This window comes from Equus asinus, chromosome 7 (genome assembly GCF_041296235.1).
Source record: "Equus asinus isolate D_3611 breed Donkey chromosome 7, EquAss-T2T_v2, whole genome shotgun sequence".
Classification (NCBI taxonomy): domain Eukaryota; kingdom Metazoa; phylum Chordata; class Mammalia; order Perissodactyla; family Equidae; genus Equus; species Equus asinus.
In genome coordinates, this window is record NC_091796.1 from 41,658,793 (window position 1) to 41,676,849 (window position 18,057).

Sequence of the window (18,057 nt, forward strand, 5' to 3'; positions counted from 1 at the left end):
AAAATAGAAGAAGACTGGCACAGATAGGGCTAACCTTCCTCAAGCGAAAAAGGAGGGAGACTGGCAACAGATGCTAGCTCAGGGCAAATCTTCCTCAGCAAAAAAAAAAAAAAAAAAAAAAAAAGGCAGCACAAATTAACAGCTAGGGGGTAAACAGAAGTTTCAATAGATAGCCACAATATTATTGGAGGGTAATTCATTAGAACATATAAGCCTTTCAGTGGACAGCAGAAGAAATGATCATATGGAACATCCATCCTCAATTCTGGGGATTCAGTTAGGACTGCCTTGTTAGGTTTAGAGCCATGGAAATAAAAACCAGACTAAAAAACTCAAGAGAAACAGGACTGACTTCCTGCACAGAGGGTGGGCAAAAAGGGTCACCAAGACTCCAGAAAACACAGTGGAAGTTGTTTGTTAATATTATTTTGGGAAAAAATTATTTGCTGATGAATTTCATTAAAAGGAAAGAGACACTTGTAAAGAGTTTCCTCTACATTCCCATTCTTGATACAGTTGGCCATGCATCTAAATACAACGTTATATGAAGTACTGGCACCCAGGGGCACATGCCCGGGACAGTCAAGAAACCAAGCAACTCTGGCACTGATAGCAGAAAGGCACACAAGCTGTGTGTCCGGGTACCATGTGCGGCTTCTTTTAATTCAACCAGAATCACTGTAACTAGAATTCCATAAATAATAGCTCTGTAGAGTTGTCTTTCCATAGTATGCTTCTGAGATGTAAGATGGAAATTAACTTTGCAAATTTCAACGTATCATGCAAACCTAAGGTGTCACTATAGAGGGGGAACAATCCAGTCCCTTCTAGCACAGTGGTGGCATCTAGTAGCTTCTCAAAAATATATTCTGAATAAAAGTCGCCACGATCAAGACACACATTATAAAAGGTCCATCAATCCCTGAACCAAATAGCATGGTTTAAATGAAGATTAATTTCCAAGATTTAGGTACAAATAAAACTGGTTTCACCATATGAAAATACATTACACAACTCTTTTCTTCTTTTTTCCTCCCCAAAGCCCCAGTACATAGCTGTATATCCTATTTGTAGTTCATTCTAGTTCTTCTATGTGGGATGCCTCCACAGCACGGCTTGAGGAGCGGTGCTAGGCCTGTGCTCAGGATCCAAACTGGCAGACCCTGGACCGCTGAAGTGGAGCGCATGAACTTAACCATCAGACACGGGGCCAGCCCCCTATGCAGCTATTTTCTTAACCAAACTTGTGTAGAGTAGAATAAGCAGTAAATTTTATTTGCTCCTTTCTTACCTCTAATACCCTTTCAGGAAATAAGACAGATTTTAGAATGTTTCTTTCTGAATGTTCTCTTTGCTGCTTTTAACCTTCTCTAGCCAGAACTGTTCTGAGGTGAGGGACCCAGCGTCCGCCTCACACTCAGGTGGTGCAGGGAAGGAAGCCTGGGGAAATTTCTCCCTTCCTCTCAGTGACAGGTACAACTCTGGGGAATTTAATCTACAGACCTTTGGGGAATTATAATGTGGAGTGGGAAGAAGTGAAGAGTCCACATTTCATTATGAGTTTTTGAAAATAGGCATTTAAAGTAATTAAAAATGAGGAGATACATTAATAACTCTTACCTTACTTGGGCTAGTTTTCCAGTGTCTTCATCGAAAGCTTCAAATTTTCCAATTATTCGGCTTAAGCTTGCTTTATCCATGCTCTCGCTAGTGCGAATTGAGATTGTGCTGCTTTTAAAATGAATGCCTTCTTTCACATTTTTCACCTTTACCGTGATGGGAATGGATATAGGCTTATATTTATTCTTAACGGATTTGTGAAATGCTGCTTTATTAGTGACAATAATGCTGAAGTTAAGATTCTTTATTTCTTCATAATCTACTTCCTAGAAAGGCAAAATCAAAAGAAATTCTTTTAAAAGAGAAAACAACCAGAACCCACATAGAACACACACACACACGTGGTTTTAATGTAGACATCATAATTTCACACGTGGGAGATACAGTGGCACTGAGTATTCCAACTCTCATACCAATACCATGCAATTAAAAAGTCTCTGTCAATCTGGAGATTCCTAAATGTTAAGAATGTTTAGGAAGCATCCCTAATTAATTTTTTAAAGGTCAAAATCATTTTAAAAATGTATACTTTTTGACAATTTGAAGTGATTTTTTTTCTTAATGAAAAACATGAATGGACATTTAAGATAAATGAGTATTCCTTAAACTGTGCTCTGTGGGGGTGTTCTGGTGAAAAGGGCCACTAAGCAGTGGCAGCACTGCCAGCTCTGTTCCCCTCACACCGACTTTCACTGCACACTAGCAGAGCAAGAACTGAGACCTCCTGGAGGAAAGACGACGTCTAACTTTGTTAAACCCAGGGCTTTAGAAACTTGTTTAAACAAAGAACCTACCGCCCCTCCTTTCTACCATAATGTCTATTAATATCTGGTTTGCGATTAACGCCATAAAAAATGAACCTTCCTCCAAATATGCTATTCTTTGTGAACTGTGGTATTTAGAAAGTACACTTGATATAATCAGTATATCACTGTATGCATATTTTATGTTCCAATTTGTCCATTTTCTTTTTACAAACTTTTCTATTTTATTCTATGATTTAGATATAATTTACTTAGCCATTCTATTACTGGGCATTTGGAGTACTGGCAATTTTTAAATATAATTAATACTGCTCTGCACATATTTATACAGAGCATTTTTCCTCTGTTGAGCTACATCCTACTACTGAAAGAAGTATCTAGTCAAAGTTTATTTAGGTCCTGTTGCTTTATTCCTAGTGGCCCTGACCATTTAGATGCACTGACCATTTATGCTTATTTCTTTAGTATAACATTACATATATTACGTGTGTTTACATGAATTACTGCAAAGCGGTTCACTTTTGTTTTTGGAAGATTTGTTATGAAATTTCTTATCCTCTCTGTAGGGTTTTTGATGGATAACAACTTTTCCTGCCTCTTTTTTTATATGGGACACTATGGTGTTGGGACAAGCACACAACAGATATGACTACAGAAAATACACTCTATGTTTTCTTTTTAAGTTGCTTTTGCACTTCACATGCTTGTTTTGAAGGCATGATGTAGGCTGGATGAGAAATAAAATCTTCCAGCCACTGTCATTCGTATTCAAAGACTGTGGAAAGCCAAGACAATGCTAAAAACAAAAAGAGCTAGGTACTGAGGACATAAAAGCTATTTCACAGTGTTTGTTAAAAATAGCCATGATGCCCAAAGAGAATGGAAAAACTTTCAGCATCAAGAGCAATGTATGCGGGCATATACTCTTATTTTCTTTACAATTGTCAACATATTTTATCATTTCCATTTTTGCTATTTTTAATAGCATTGAAGGTTTTAAATTTATTTGTTAACAAAGCTGAGGCTGTTTTTCGTGTGATGATTCCCTACCTCTATTTCCACAGTTTAAAGTATCTGTCGTTCTCATTTATCTTTTTTTTGACAGCTTTATTGAGGTCTAATTTACCTACAATGAAATTCGCCCTTTTTAAGTGTGCAGCATGATGATTTTTAGTGAACCTATATGGTTTTGCAAACACCACAACTGTTCACTTTTAGAATACTTTCATCACCCCAAAAAGTTCCTTTTTGCCTTTTTGCAGTCAATTCCTACTCACATCCCCTAGCCCCAAGCAACCACTCGTCTGCTTTCTCCATCCATCATTTTGCCTTTTCTAGAAATTTCACATAAATGGAATCATATGATATGCAGTATTTTGTGTCTGGCTTCTTACACAAAATTCAATGTTTCTAAGGTTCATCCAGTAACATGTACCAGTACTTTATTCCTTTTTATTGCTCAACAGTATTCTACTGTATACATACACCACATTTTGTTTATCTGCTCACCAGTTGATAGACGTGGACTGTTAGCAGTTTTTGACTATTATGAATAAAAGCTGCTGTAAACACTTGCACACAAGTTTTTGTATGGATAAGATGTTTTTATTTTTCTTGGGTGAACACCTAGGACTAAATTGTTGGCTCACTGGATAACTACTCTATGTTTAATGCCGTAAAAAACTGACAAACTAGCTACACTATTTTATGTTTCCATCAGCAAATATAGGAGTTCCAGTTTCTCTAGATCCTTGCTGACACTCGGTGCTGCCAGTCTTTTTGACGACAGCCATTCTAGCACGTGTGTAGTGGTATCTCACATAGTTTTAATTTGCATCTTCCCCAATAACTAATGAAGTTGATTATCTTTTTATGTCTGTATTTGCTACTTGTAGATCTTCTTTGTCTAACTTCCTTGCAATGGAATCTGATTATTGCTTTTCTAATTTGGAAGCAATTCTTTATAGAATTGAGACAGTAAATTTGTAATTTTCTCAATCTGTTGCTGTTATTTTATTTTTTTTTAATTTTTAATTTTATTTTTTTTGAGGAAGATCAGCCCTGAGCTAACATCTGCTGCCAATCCTCCTCTTTTTTGTTGAGGAAGACTGGCCCTGAGCGAACATCCATGCCCATCTTCCTCTACTTTATATGTGGGATGCCTGCCATAGCATGCCTTATGAGTGGTGCCATGTCCACACCCGGGATCCGAACTGGTGGATCACGGGCCACTGAAGCAGAATGTGTAAACTTAACAGCTACACCATGGGGCTGGCCCCTGCTATCATTTCAATACTAATTTTACTATTTTTTGTCCATGCCCCCTTTGGTAGAAATAACCATATCCCTTTTTTTGCTACCACACAAATACTTCTATTCTGGCACTTCCATCATTTATCAGTAAGTGAGTGCTTCTCCTTATGGCTGTTATTGGCTTTTCATCTCAAGCATCAAGCATGGTTGCACCTATAATCAGTGACTAAAAAGTATGCTTACTTCTACATAAGCAGATATAGATAGATATAATAAATAAAATCTATTTTGTCTCTGATGCCATTATCCATTTCTTCAATAATCATAAAATGTGTCTTCCCTTTAAACACGCGGTAATCTTATTCTAGTTTTCTCTGCTTTGAATAAAGGTAGTCTAAATGCAGACAGTAGTAGCCTATTGATAAATGGTACCCAGAATATTACTGTGAAACTTCAAGTTAATTTTTCACTACTCTGTTATACATTTATATTACCATTATTCCTCTTTCCACTGTTAGATTTTACCTACTTTGCCATATATTAAAGTTTTGTAAAACTCTGGAAAGTTCTGGAATCAATTTTTGTCTGTGTGTGACTTAATGGAATAGTGTTTTGAAAGCTATAGATTTGCATTTTACTTTAAAATCTGATAAAGGCAATTCTACCATAAGCCATTTAAAAATACATTGATTTTCTTCCTTACTTATTCTACCAGATAAAAATCCATCCTGTAATTTCTGCTTAAAGAGATTCTGTGGGGGTAATGGGTTTCAAATGTATAAGACCCATATGTTTAATAAGACTACTTAATTTTTCCTTCATTGATTCAATTAAGCACAAGAGGTTTGGCCACTGGCTTTCAAAATGTGACCGTCATACTACTTATATTAGAATCACAAGTGGATTTTTGTTATGAAGGTAAGTTCCTGAGTCCAACTCAATCAGAATTATCGATGATAGGGCCAAGAAATCTGCATTTTTGGAATATAGCTTTACTAGGTGATTCTTAGGCACACATAAGTATAAGGACAACTACATGAGGGCTTTATCAAGTTATTACAGCTTTTGTTTTTAGATGTCATTAATGAGGTTTGGCTTTACTGTTAAGTTGATCCAATAAGACAGAGTAAGTTGGGGCATACTCAGTAGAGGCAAGAAGTCATGACATGGGAATGCCATAGTCAGGCACAGGCTGCAAGGAAGACCAGAAGAGTGCTAAGCAATAATGATGCTTGTATCATGCTGCCAGGTTAGGATCAGAGTCCCCTGATCTGAATTTGAACTGTACTGTGACCACTTACTAAACACAGAACCTGGGCAAAAAGGGATAGTTCCTATCTCAAACAACTGTGACGCCAGTTAGATGGGAATGTAAAGCATTTGTAAGTGTTTGGGGCTCAAAATATAGCAGTTGCCTCCTCTGCACCAACTTCTCCCATTCCAGTTTTGAACACTAAGTACTTACCTTAATAAGGGTCACAATTCCTTCATTAGTTTGAGTATCAGTTTCTATGTGGAAATAACCTTTTTCGTTTCCTGATGCAAATGTAAAATTTGCTAACCAATTATCAGAGCCTATTTCATCTGCATCGAACACTTTAATGCGTATAACTTCTACATTGGCTTTATTTTCTTCAACCGTCCCTTCATACTGCAAAACATGAACATATGATGTTTATTTTAATGTAACACAAACATACATGATATGTTCTTCGGACTAAAATATGAATAAGTAGGTATATTTGTTATAAAAATAATAGTTACCGTTTCCTTTTCGGCTACAGGTATATTGTCATTGACATCCAAAATACGAATCTGAACTTGAGCTTGTGTCACTGGTTTATCCGTGATTTGTCCATTGCCATCTCTCGCTTCTACTGTCAAAGTATAGCTGCTGTGTTCCTGCAGGGCAATGAAAAACATCCAGCTGGGATGAAAATGAATCGCTTCCCAAATCTGGTTTTTAGTTCACTTTGTCACCAAGGGAAGGAACCACAGTATATTTTATTCATAAGTAAGTTTCATGATCTGCTGTTATTTGTGTGAAGATGCTGTTTACTTGCCATCAGAGCTTTTCCAGAAGGGCAGAAAACCCTAGAGGAGTTGTTGACAGTCAAATTCTTAAAGGTACCATTGGTGATATTATCAGGAGATAAGTCTCTCCTTAATGCAGTCTGTGCACAGGGGGGTGTTCAAAATGTAGTTTGCTCTACACCAGAAGTGATGGCAGGACTGTAGGAATTGGTCCTGTCTGCCCTACATCACATGCTCAGCTAAAGTTAAGCTAGGAAAATCTAGTTCCCAAGAAAACGGCCAGGGAAGGCAAAACCTGGTGAACTTTGTCCAGACATCTCGAAAGACATGATTTTTAGAGAATGTGTCTAGAGAGCAACATCTTGGATGTTAATCCAAAGTGAATCCTTCTCTTCAACATGCTCCCTTACGATGGCCCCCTTCAGTATGACTGGAGTTTAAGAAGGAACCAGGCAGCCAGTACCAATGCATGGGGGTCCTGGGTGGGGCAGAACCGCTCAGTGAAAGGCAGGACAGCAAAGGCTCTGGAGCCAGCTGCTTGCGTTCCAATTCTGGCTTTGTCACTTATTACCTGTGTTGGACACACACTTAATCCCTTTGACCTTTGGTTTCCTTCTGCATAAAATGGGGATAATAATTAGATCTCCCTCCCAGGGTTCCTAGGTGAATTTAATGGATTAATCTATGTAAAAGGCTTGGAATAACAACTGGCACATGGTAAACGCCCAATTAGTGGCGGCCACGATTACTGGCTAAACATTCTATGGTTTTCAGAGACAGTATCTTGTTAAAAAATCACTCTACTAATTCAAAATAATACTTTTCCACTCTAATTTTATGTGAAAAGTGCAGAGCAGAATTTTAGGAGTAACAATATTCTTTAATTTTGCAAAGATTCCAATAGTAATTCTGGGCACAATGCTCTCCCTCTCTAGGCAGAGTCAAATAATTTTCGAAGTAATGCAAAATACACTGACTGCACGTGGACGATGCTTTATATTTGATGACAATTCAGTGTTCTTAGGATCATCAACATTTTACTCCTGCACACCGTTAAACCCTTCACGTATGCAGCATTTAAAAAAATCCTATATCTCCCTTTTTCATCTAAAATTTTCCCTTTGAGTTAGAAATATAAAAGTGAAACGTTTGAGGGAACAGCTTCTCTAGGAAACTCATGCAAATTTTCCTCCAATTTGGGATTTATAATAATTCTTTCCTTTATAAATATTTCTATTATCGTAAGTAGGACTCCTATTTCAATTTTTTCCCTCCCTCTGTATATATATTTGAAGTAAAGCAGACTCCTGAGATTTCATTACAGAAACACAAATTAAGGAACATTGCTTTAGAACTCTCTAGCAAACAGAATCCTGACTGGAGAGGCCTTAGAACACTGCTGTCCCTACGTAATTTAAAATTTCCTAGCAGCCAACTTAAAAAAGTAAAAAGAATAGGCAATACTAATTTTAAACAAATATATTATATTTTACCTACAGTATCCAAAATACTATCATTTCAACACGTAAGCAACAAAAAATTATCAAGATGATAATTACATTACATGCCTTTTTTCACACCAGGTCTTCCCAATCTGGTGGATAGTTTACAGTTACAGCACATCTCAATTTGGACTAGTCACAGACCACGTGCTCAATGGCCTCCTATGGCTAATGGCTACCATATTAGACAGCGCATCCCTAAAAAAGGATAATTTCAGGAGTTACCCCATGAATGAGGAATATAGAACAAAGTAGGAAAAGAGGGAGAAAAAAAAAGAAATAGAGAGGAGAATGTGAAAGGATTATAGTTTAAAGATGAGTAACAACAAATATTAATTTACCTCTCTGTCCAAGGCAACACTGGTCGTATAAATCTCCCCTGTGTCTTTATTTAGGTGGAACACTGGAGAAGAAGCAGGCTCCTGAGACACAATTCTATAGGAAATTTTAGAATTCATGGTATTGGGCTCATCCGCATCTGTTGCGATGACTGTCATCACAAGTGTATCTGGCATTAGAAACAGGGTGTCCAAGATGAAACTCAACTTTAAGACACTTATATACGCTGTTACTTTACTTATAATTTCAGCTCGTTCCCAAAAGGATTTCAGATGCATCAAACTCACAGTTTACCAAAATCAAAAGATTTAATTGGATGAGGAAGTAAGTGTGAATGGAGTATAGGAGTAGAAAAAACATGATGAGGGCTAGGCTGAGGTCAGCACGTCCAATTCTTGGGGTGCAGTCCTGAACACTTGCTACAGGAGGGCTGCAAATTTATTTATAATAATTTTAATAACCAATACAAAGAAAGCAGTTTGAACAGATACAAATACATACTTTTTAAAATACAAACAATTCAGGAGAAGCATGGCTATTCTTTACACTATGATCTAAGAGGAATCTCTCCTGCAAGTCTTCATATGGAGAGTGCATTAACAATGCTGTCGAGAAATCTGACGGGAGAAATAACGTAAGCCAAAGGTCAGCCAACTACTGCCAGTGGGCCAAAGCCAGTCAGTCACCGGGCTTTGTAAATAAGATTTTACTGGACCATAGCCACGCCCATTTGTTTACATATTGTCCATGGCTGCTTCCCTGCTACAGGGCAGAAGAGTTGCTAGTGACCTAACCTGTCACGTCAGTCTACCATATCTGTTCTCAGGGTAAAAAAGATGCCATGTAAAGTCTTTTGAACTTATCACAAAAAAGGCAGTCTTTCTAAGTCCAAACTTAGAGCAATACGTTTACTATTATTTGTCCTGTGGGCAATACTCAGCCTCCATTAAGAGAGAGGACTTAGTGTTCCGTTACATGATGAGGAGAAAATGACCTTGGGTATTCATTCATAAAAATAATAGACTCTTACGTGCTGCACTCAGCTCTTCAATAGACCCAGCAAAGACGGCCTGGGTGAACACTGGCTCATTGTCATTGATATCGAGAACTTTAATGCGGAGTTCTAATGGTTTCTCTAGGTTGTTTCCTCTTACATCCAAAGCGTAACCCATCAGCTGAAATCATGACACAAATAATAGCAAAGATTAGATTTAAGCTAAGGTAATTGAACTAGCAGGGATCAATAAATAAATAAATTAATAAAACGAACCATAACTATTACCAAAGAAAAACTCCAAACAAATAAATGTAAAATTGGTCTTACCAGAAAATATGGTGTTTCTTCTCGATCAAGAATGCGGGTAATGTTCAAGTCTCCAGTGTCTTTATTAAAGACAAACACGCCAAAAGGTGGCTCTGTGATCCCTTTTCCGGTGTATTTGTATGTAATTTTTAGTCCTTTTTCTTCTGCAATATCAGAATGTATCTAACACAAAAACAACAGAGGAATGCCTCCAGTTAAACCCTCTATAACTTACTTGTAAATATTTTTAAGGGCAAATTTCCCTCTGAAGTTGTCAGGATGCTGACAGCAGGAGGTATGGGAGCACAAGGGCTCAAGAGCAGATGTGCTGGTGTCAGAGAACCTGGGTTCTCCTCTCCTCTCAGCCACTCAATGGTTATGTGATACTAAGACAGTCACTGAACCTCTCTGTGCCTCAGTGTTGCTATCTGTAAAGTGGAGAGATACTATTGTCTCCCTCTCAGGGTTGTTATGAAGTTAAGATATCATTAGGGGTACTGGTGGCGGCGGGGGGGGGGGGTAAATTTTAAGTTTAGCACATAAGGTAAAATTTGCAAAGTTAAAATCACCTTCAGAAATCCATTTAATCATCTGGAAAGCATGAAGAAGGCATCTTTCCTTTGAAGGATTAAAATAATCAAGCACCTTCTCTGCTTAAAATGCTTCAGGAAATTGATGTTTCTAACCCACTGGGTCTTCTGTAGTTGCCATCTTCATGCTCTATAAACACTTTATCCGTATCCCTAATTCTGCATAGTAAGTGTGATTAGTCTCTGTGGCCTCCTCTTGGTTCCTCAATTCCCTCCTTTAGACTTCACTGAAGCCATCGCCACCCACCTGCCTGGTGGGTTCTTTTTCCTGAAACCTCAGGATTAGTTACGCTTTCTTCCCATAGGTTTCCCAACATGCACTGGGGCTGGGGAGTTGCTGCTGAGAATACTAAGGGAACAGCAGATGGGGCCTCCAACCTCCTGGGACACCAGCTCTAGTTCTGGAGCGGAATGGTGAACCTGGAGCAGTCCCGTGATTACTCTTCAGAGACAGCTTCTATCGATCTGTTTGTCTTTCTCTGTGCTTCTGTCTGTCTCTTTTTTTGCCAAGTACAGTGTATACACATATATACACACACATACATGTATTTGCATATGTATGTGTATATATATATATACACTAAAGTATTTATAAAGAATATTCTAGATCTTTATGTACTGATTATAGGTATTATATAATTCCACTTATGTTAAAACTAAAACAAACTTGTGTCGACATAAGTGTTGGTTTGTATGTATATACGTATGCACGTAAGAGTATGTAGGTATACACATATTTATGCATTTTATAAGACCCGGAAGATACTAAACTGTTGACAGTATTACCTGTAGATAATTTGGAAAGTTGGGGAAATTTAATAAGACGTTTTTGCTTTTTATGTAAATTTTACTCTTAGGAACTTATATAATCAAAATTAGAAAGAAGAACAACTAGCACTTATAGAACCCCAAAGAATCAATGCCTTTTAGGGAAACCTATTGAAAGAATGTGTGAATAACTCAGATATCTCAGAAAACCAAAAATACCAAAACAAAAACCTTAACTGATTGCATATATACTATTATGTAAAGCCATGATGAAAAATTTAGATTTTGGAAGGCTTTTATGAAAACAACACATTGCTGGAAAAAGGAAATTGTTGTCTTTTGTTCCACAGCTGCTCTTTCTTTTACGGAGCTCTTCATGTACAACATTTATAAGATTGGAAAGATGAACGTAACACTTGGGTACGAACATTTATTCATTCACACCAATGTTTACTGAGCACCTGCTGGATGTTGGCACGGCTCGGGGCACAGGGTATGAGCTATGAGCCTAAGGACTAAGCCCCTGCCCTCAGGAGACTTACACTCTATGGAGGGAGCCAGACAATAAGCAAGCAACATACAGCACAACGTCTTGAGTGGAATGTGCCATAAACGAAGCTGAAATGGAGTAATAGGACTGAGAGAGATGGCGTGAGGAAGGGAAGGGAATTCTCTTAGGAGTTGACACTTGGGCAGAGGCTTGATGCTGTGAGATACTGTAAGTATCTGTAGGGAGGGGATTCTAGACAGAGTGAACAGTAATGCAAAGGGTGAGAGGCTGGAATGAGCTGGTGTCAGTTTAGGGATGGAGCAGAGTAGGGGGTGAGGGGTAACAGGAGCTGAGGTCAGAGAGGAGGCCAAGGTCAAAAAATCCCAAGAACTCTTGTAGACCAGAGCAGTTTATTCCTTCCATTGTAGCTACTGAAAGGGTCTCACTAAGGGGGTGAACATGCTTCGATGTTTTTTCAACTGCTCACCCTGGCTGGTTTCTGAAGAATGGACTGGGGGGGTGGAGCGAGGGGCGGCGTGGCCCAAGAGTGAAAGCAGGGCGACAAGGTCTCGGGCTCTTTTGTAACACAGGTTAGAGATGACAGTAACCTGGATGAGGGGTGCGGCAGTGGAGAGAAGTGAGCAGATCTAGAATATATTTTGGGGGTAGAACTGATAGCACTTGCCACGTTTTTGAAAAACTGGATAGAATTACAGTGCTATTTACTGAAATGGGCAGAACTTATGTAAAACAGCTTTAGGAGAAAAATTAAGGTTTGGGTTTGCAGCTGCTAAATCTGAGATACATATTAACATATTAGTATGATTACTATATAATTTATCAAAAAATCTCACCCCTTTGAGAGTGAAAGGAGAGTTATTAATTATTAAGCCAGGACAACGGGCATTAACCAAGACTGTCTCAAGTAGAGTGTATGGTTATCCTACTTATTAGATATTGGTTCTTTTCATTTTGAACATTATTTTTTATGTGTAGAGTGGCAGAATATGCCACCCCAAAATAAGCTACTTTGGTATAGGATTATTTTGAGGCTGAAGGCAATTGAGAAGGAGCAGACGGGAGAAAAGTTCTCTGCCCTCCCCCTCTTGCCTAAAAGCAGGACAAAAATCTGTAAGGGTGTCCTCCCTCCCCTCTCTACCAGGAAGAACAAAAATTAATCATCAGAGACAACTTCAGACCCATATTGGCTTGGAGATGACACCAGGAACCCACGGAACAAACTTTACTAACCAGCCTTTTTCTACCATTAGTTTGCCTTCCCACAATTTACTACCCCTAGAGATTCAAGGTCCTTTTCTTAGTCACTTCTCTAAAAATTTGTTCCTTTGCTAAGCCCAAGTTCAAAGCAAACTGTTGAGTTACACATTTTTGGGTACGCTCAGGTGTTACATGTGCAATACACATGTTCATGCACTTCTGTTTGTTTTTCTCTTGTTAATCTGTCTTTTGTCAATCCAATTTACAAAGTAGGGCCTAGGAGGGTGGCAAGAGAAACATTTTTCCTCCCCTACAGATAGTGTCTTATTTTGAAAAGTGTTAAACAAAGGTTCAACTAGTGCCAGATCCCTTAACTCTTAGTTGAACCAAAGCCCCAAATTATATATATTTTCACTAAATATGCATCTTTCAGAATGGAAAAGATGATCTTCGGGTTGGCACTTTCTGCTAAAAGTTAAGCTCTGCTAATTTTCAAACATTATACGTAACGTCAAAAGACTCAGTAAGTACATTATATAATTCTCTTTAAATTTTAACATGAACATGAAAGTTTTATCACAACGTATTTGAATAATATGTATATATTTCCTCTTTCTCTGGAGAAGGTACCTTGGCAATAGGATTCTTTTTGGACAGATCTTCTCCCTCCCGGAGAGCCACAGGGGCCGTGATCCAGGCCCGCTTTTGCCGTACTAAGTGAGTATGTTTAGAAAGCAGCTCATTTTCATTTCTTGTGTTGAAGACCTACAACAATAAAATATGGCCAAAAAATTATTAAGTACCCTGAGACATCAGTATGGAATTTACTAAATTTACTAGACTTTACTAAAACTTTAAAAATAGCTGTGCAAGTTTTAAGATATAAATTTCATATTTCTTAAGATCCATTTTCAAAGAGAAAATGAATACACTCCAGCAAACTCGACAGGTGTTCAAGAGACTGTCTCCAAATGATACAGCGGTAGGGTGTCATTCTTATCAGTGAAAAAAGATTTCTCAGAGTAATTTAGTGACCTTACAAATGGGCAAGTTACAATTAATATACTACGTCAAGAATTTTTTTCTTACTCACTGAAAATGAAGTTTGATTTTTCTGTGGTGGCTTACAGTTTAAAAATGAATTATTAAATGCTGTAAGACTAAATCTTAGTAACCTGTTGTTATCAATTTGACTAAAACTGGTAACCTGTCAGCTAATGAATTTATTTTTAAGAATGGGGTAAAGGATTAAATTACCCATCTTTCATTTTCAGAACCTTAAGTGGAAAATTACTCTATAAATTTTTAGTTAGGCTTTAATAGACATATATCCTATCCAAGGAAAATTTCAATACAGCTGACCTAGTATCTTAAGATCAGAAATGATCATTATTCTAGGTTTTACTCATTTTGTTGCTCTACATAACGTGTTTTATTTCAAAATATTTACACTGGTTATCATTAAATCATTGAATTTTTTGTTTTTATTTGAAAAAATTCTATAACAAAAAATTATATCAAAAAATTAAAATAGAATTTATAACGCAAAAACGTAAAACTTCTTTCTACTTTTTCACTCACACTTCGGAGTATTTACTGTTAGCAGCTTGGTTAATCTTTTCTCAGGACCATACAGTTGCATGTGTATAAAAGTCTTTTTCCCATAAAAATGGAATTATACTATACTTCTCATTCTGCCCCTTGATTTTTTCATTCAGCACCTCATCACAGACATTCTTCTATGTATCATAAATTACTTTATCATTCTCCTATTGATGGACCTTTAGACTGTCAGAAAACGCTGCACCAAACATCCCTGGATAGTTGTTCCTGTGCACTTGTTTGAATGGGAACAGCTGGGACTCAGGGAGTGAGCATTTTTAATCTGGTAAGGCACAAACTGTCTTCCATGAAATTAAGCCTCTGAGTCCAAAAGACAAAAATAATCCCCTTGGTTCCTTACCTCTAAATGGAGTCCATTTCCAAAGTTACAGCAGATCTGTAAAATAAAATTATTTGTTATTTAATACAGTTTGTCACTTAATTCAGTTTAAATACATTGTTAATGACCTACCACTTAGTATACTATAGGTATTTAAAAAAAAAATTTAACCACCACTACTATCCTCCTTTGTCAAAAGGAAACAAATTATAATTTTTCCCTTTGCCTCCCGACAAGGACCAGGGCCAGAGGGAGGAATCTACATTCTTTTTGATCCACACTGCCTCTTGCAGAAAACTCAGAACTCAATGAATAACTGAAAAACAAAAGCCAAAACTGTCCTCTTGAAATCTTAGCCATTTGCTGACCTTTTTCTCCTTACTTTAGGGTTTTCATCTCACGTTCTCTGGGACCCATTGACCTTTCCTCAAGGCCTTTTGTGTGAGATACAGAGACGCACACCGCCCCTTGCCCCCTCCCCACACTATCTCCCATTATCCCCCAGGGTCACACACACACACACACACACACACACACACACACACACACACACGACTGCCCTTATTTGGACATCATTCCTCAACTTCCTCAGTCCCACCAACTCTTTTCTTTGGTTCTTATCAAGCACTGTCGCACTTCAGACTTCATCATTACACAGAACTAAACAGAGTTACGTTCACTCTAAAATCTGCACAATAAACTCCTACCCTGCTTTTTGACTTTCACTGTACTTTTACAGTCCATTGACCTCCTCTTGGCTTCTCTTTTCTCCTGGCTTAATCTAAACCAGCAGCTTCTAATATGGCAGCCACATGTGGCTATTTAGATTTAAACTTAAATTATTTGAAATTAATTTGCTCAATAGCCACAGAAGGCAAGCGGCTAGAGAAAATTTTCATCATTGCAGGCAATGCTATTGGGCAATGCTGGTAGACTATTGCCAGCCATTCCAAAGACGCTATCAATGAGTCAGGGATCCCTCATTCTCTTGAACTTCTAATATTCCTGCCTCACTTTTTTCCCAACTCTGAACGTCTATTACTTTGTTTGATTCTGACCCTGTACTGGCGATGCCGCTAGAGAGAGCTGCGGTGACTGAATGGACCCATCACAATCCATGCTAATAGCCGCTCCCTCCACAGGGGTGGTGCACATTTCTAGGGTGACCATATGTTTACATTTGCCCAGGAGCGTCCAGCTGACACCTATTGTGCAGGCATCCCATCTGTTAGCAACTCTTTCCCTCTCAAAAGTGTGCTCATTCAGAGCATAAACTATACAGTCACCTTATCTTTGTCTCTCTCTTATTGTAGCCCCATCATTCCAGTCCAAACTTCGGGGGAATGTGCCAATCACACCCACACCACCTCTGAACCCACTCATTCTTAGGAGATGACCCCATGTTTTATTTGACTCAGATTGTACCTTCAATCATCTTTTCCTTCCCTTCTTCAAGGAAGAGGTGTCTTGATTCCTCTCCAAGGTTAACCACCATCTGTGTTCTTTACCTTCCACTCTCCTACTTGTTCTCCCACATTTACCTTCTCAAGAACCTTGTTCCTTTCACTAACTTTTATCTTCCTTCCCTACTGGCTAATCCAACATGTTCATTTCCTTCACACTGACAACCAAACATATTCAGATCTTCCCTCTCTTAAAAATAAACCAACCCTATCCTTGTTTCTGCTAACATTTAATCTACTGCTCCATAACCTTCTTTTACTGTAATTTCACACTGAAACAGTTGTATTTATTGCCTTTACTTCCCCACCTGCCATTTATGCATTAATTCACTGTAATGTCTTAATTTGGATTTTCTCAGTCTTGTTTGCCTTCTCCCACCTGCATCTCATGTCACACGGATCCAAGAAGCCCTAGTTGGTAAATGGAGCTACAGGAAAACAGAGAACTACATGGAAAATAGGGCTTTCTGTAAAATTTCTAAGTCTCTTCCACTTCTTCACATCCCTTTGAAGGCTTCTTGCAGGGTCTGTTCTACTTGTGGATCCCTCACCTTCCTTTCTTCCCTCTACCTTGTCAGAACATGTTCTTGCCCCTACTCTTCCAAAGAGAAACTCAAGGATAGTCGATGTTCAGCCTCTGGTATGAGCCTCTCTGGAGCAGATGCACAACATGCTTAATTTTCTATTTTATGGTCAGATATATTATGTCTTCCTTGTCCTCTCTATTATTAATTTACCAAGCTAGCAATAGCCAGAGATATCTCTAGCCAAAGTTGTGCTCCCTAAATTTACGTATTTTCAAAGGCGGCACGGTATGAAAAACAAGTAAAAACAATGCTGAGATGGATCACTTCTCTCTGCGTGTTTCTCTTTTGGGAATTGTGGAAAGACTAGGGACTAGATCCAAGATTCCTCGGTGTCACATCATCAGGGGACATTCTTAAAATATAATTTATTTCTTGCCCAGCCTCCTAACCATCGTCTCTTCTCTTTGTACAGGCCATATTGAGGGGTTGGCTGGATCCAATATTTACCACTTTTATTCTTCCCTAGAATCTTATCGGGCCTAGCACAAGTATAATAAGCAGGTGTTATTTTAAGTAAATGTTATCATTCTGAACAAACATAATGTGTTTTACTAGGATATAAATAAAAGGGAGCAATGTATGATCCTTTAGTCAAAGGTAAACCCTTCCTAAGTATATCTGCATTGATCTTTTTTTATTGGAATGTACTTGCTAGATGTTACTTAAGAAATGCAGAAAATCACATGGTTTCAAACAGTGCTGCTTAAACTTGAACGTGTATTTTGTTTACTGGGGATCTTGTTAAAATGAAGATTTCAATTCAGTATGTCTAGAGTTCAGCCTTATACTTTGCATTTCTAACTAGCACTTAAATGATGCTCAAGCTACAGGTTCTCGAGGAGCAAGGTTGTAGAACGTGATATGGAATATCAATTGTTCGTTTAGGGATAGAGACAATGCAGTCTGCCTTATTCATTACTGTCTCAGAAGTTAACACAAGAAACTTTGTTACACTTGAGCACTAACGTCTTGAAAGCAGAGAATCTTACATTTTATTTCATGAATTTACTTTTTTCTTTTGCTGAGGAAATTAGTTCTGAGCTAATATCTGTTGCCGATCTTCCTCATTTTTGGCTTGAGGAAGAAAAGCCCTGAGCCAATTAGCTACCTATGCCAAACTTCTTCCACTTTATATGTGGGTTGCCGCCACAATATGGCTGACTAGTGGTGTAGGTCCATGCCTG

At 38.1% G+C, this 18,057-nt stretch overlaps 1 protein-coding gene across 2 annotated transcripts in view; it reads right to left on the reverse strand.

The window, feature by feature from the left end:
* DSG2 (desmoglein 2) overlaps positions 1 to 18,057 on the reverse strand; it is a 47,942-nt gene that overhangs the window by 17,072 nt on the left and 12,813 nt on the right. For both annotated transcript variants that reach the window (XM_014845358.3, XM_070513260.1), the window contains exons 2-9: positions 14,845 to 14,880; positions 13,512 to 13,646; positions 9,837 to 9,998; positions 9,543 to 9,687; positions 8,515 to 8,681; positions 6,402 to 6,539; positions 6,103 to 6,288; positions 1,621 to 1,886 (exon numbers count right to left, since the gene is read on the reverse strand). In XM_014845358.3, the coding sequence (XP_014700844.3) occupies positions 1,621 to 1,886; positions 6,103 to 6,288; positions 6,402 to 6,539; positions 8,515 to 8,681; positions 9,543 to 9,687; positions 9,837 to 9,998; positions 13,512 to 13,646; positions 14,845 to 14,880 (1,235 nt within the window). The remainder of the gene's footprint in view (positions 1 to 1,620; positions 1,887 to 6,102; positions 6,289 to 6,401; positions 6,540 to 8,514; positions 8,682 to 9,542; positions 9,688 to 9,836; positions 9,999 to 13,511; positions 13,647 to 14,844; positions 14,881 to 18,057) is intronic.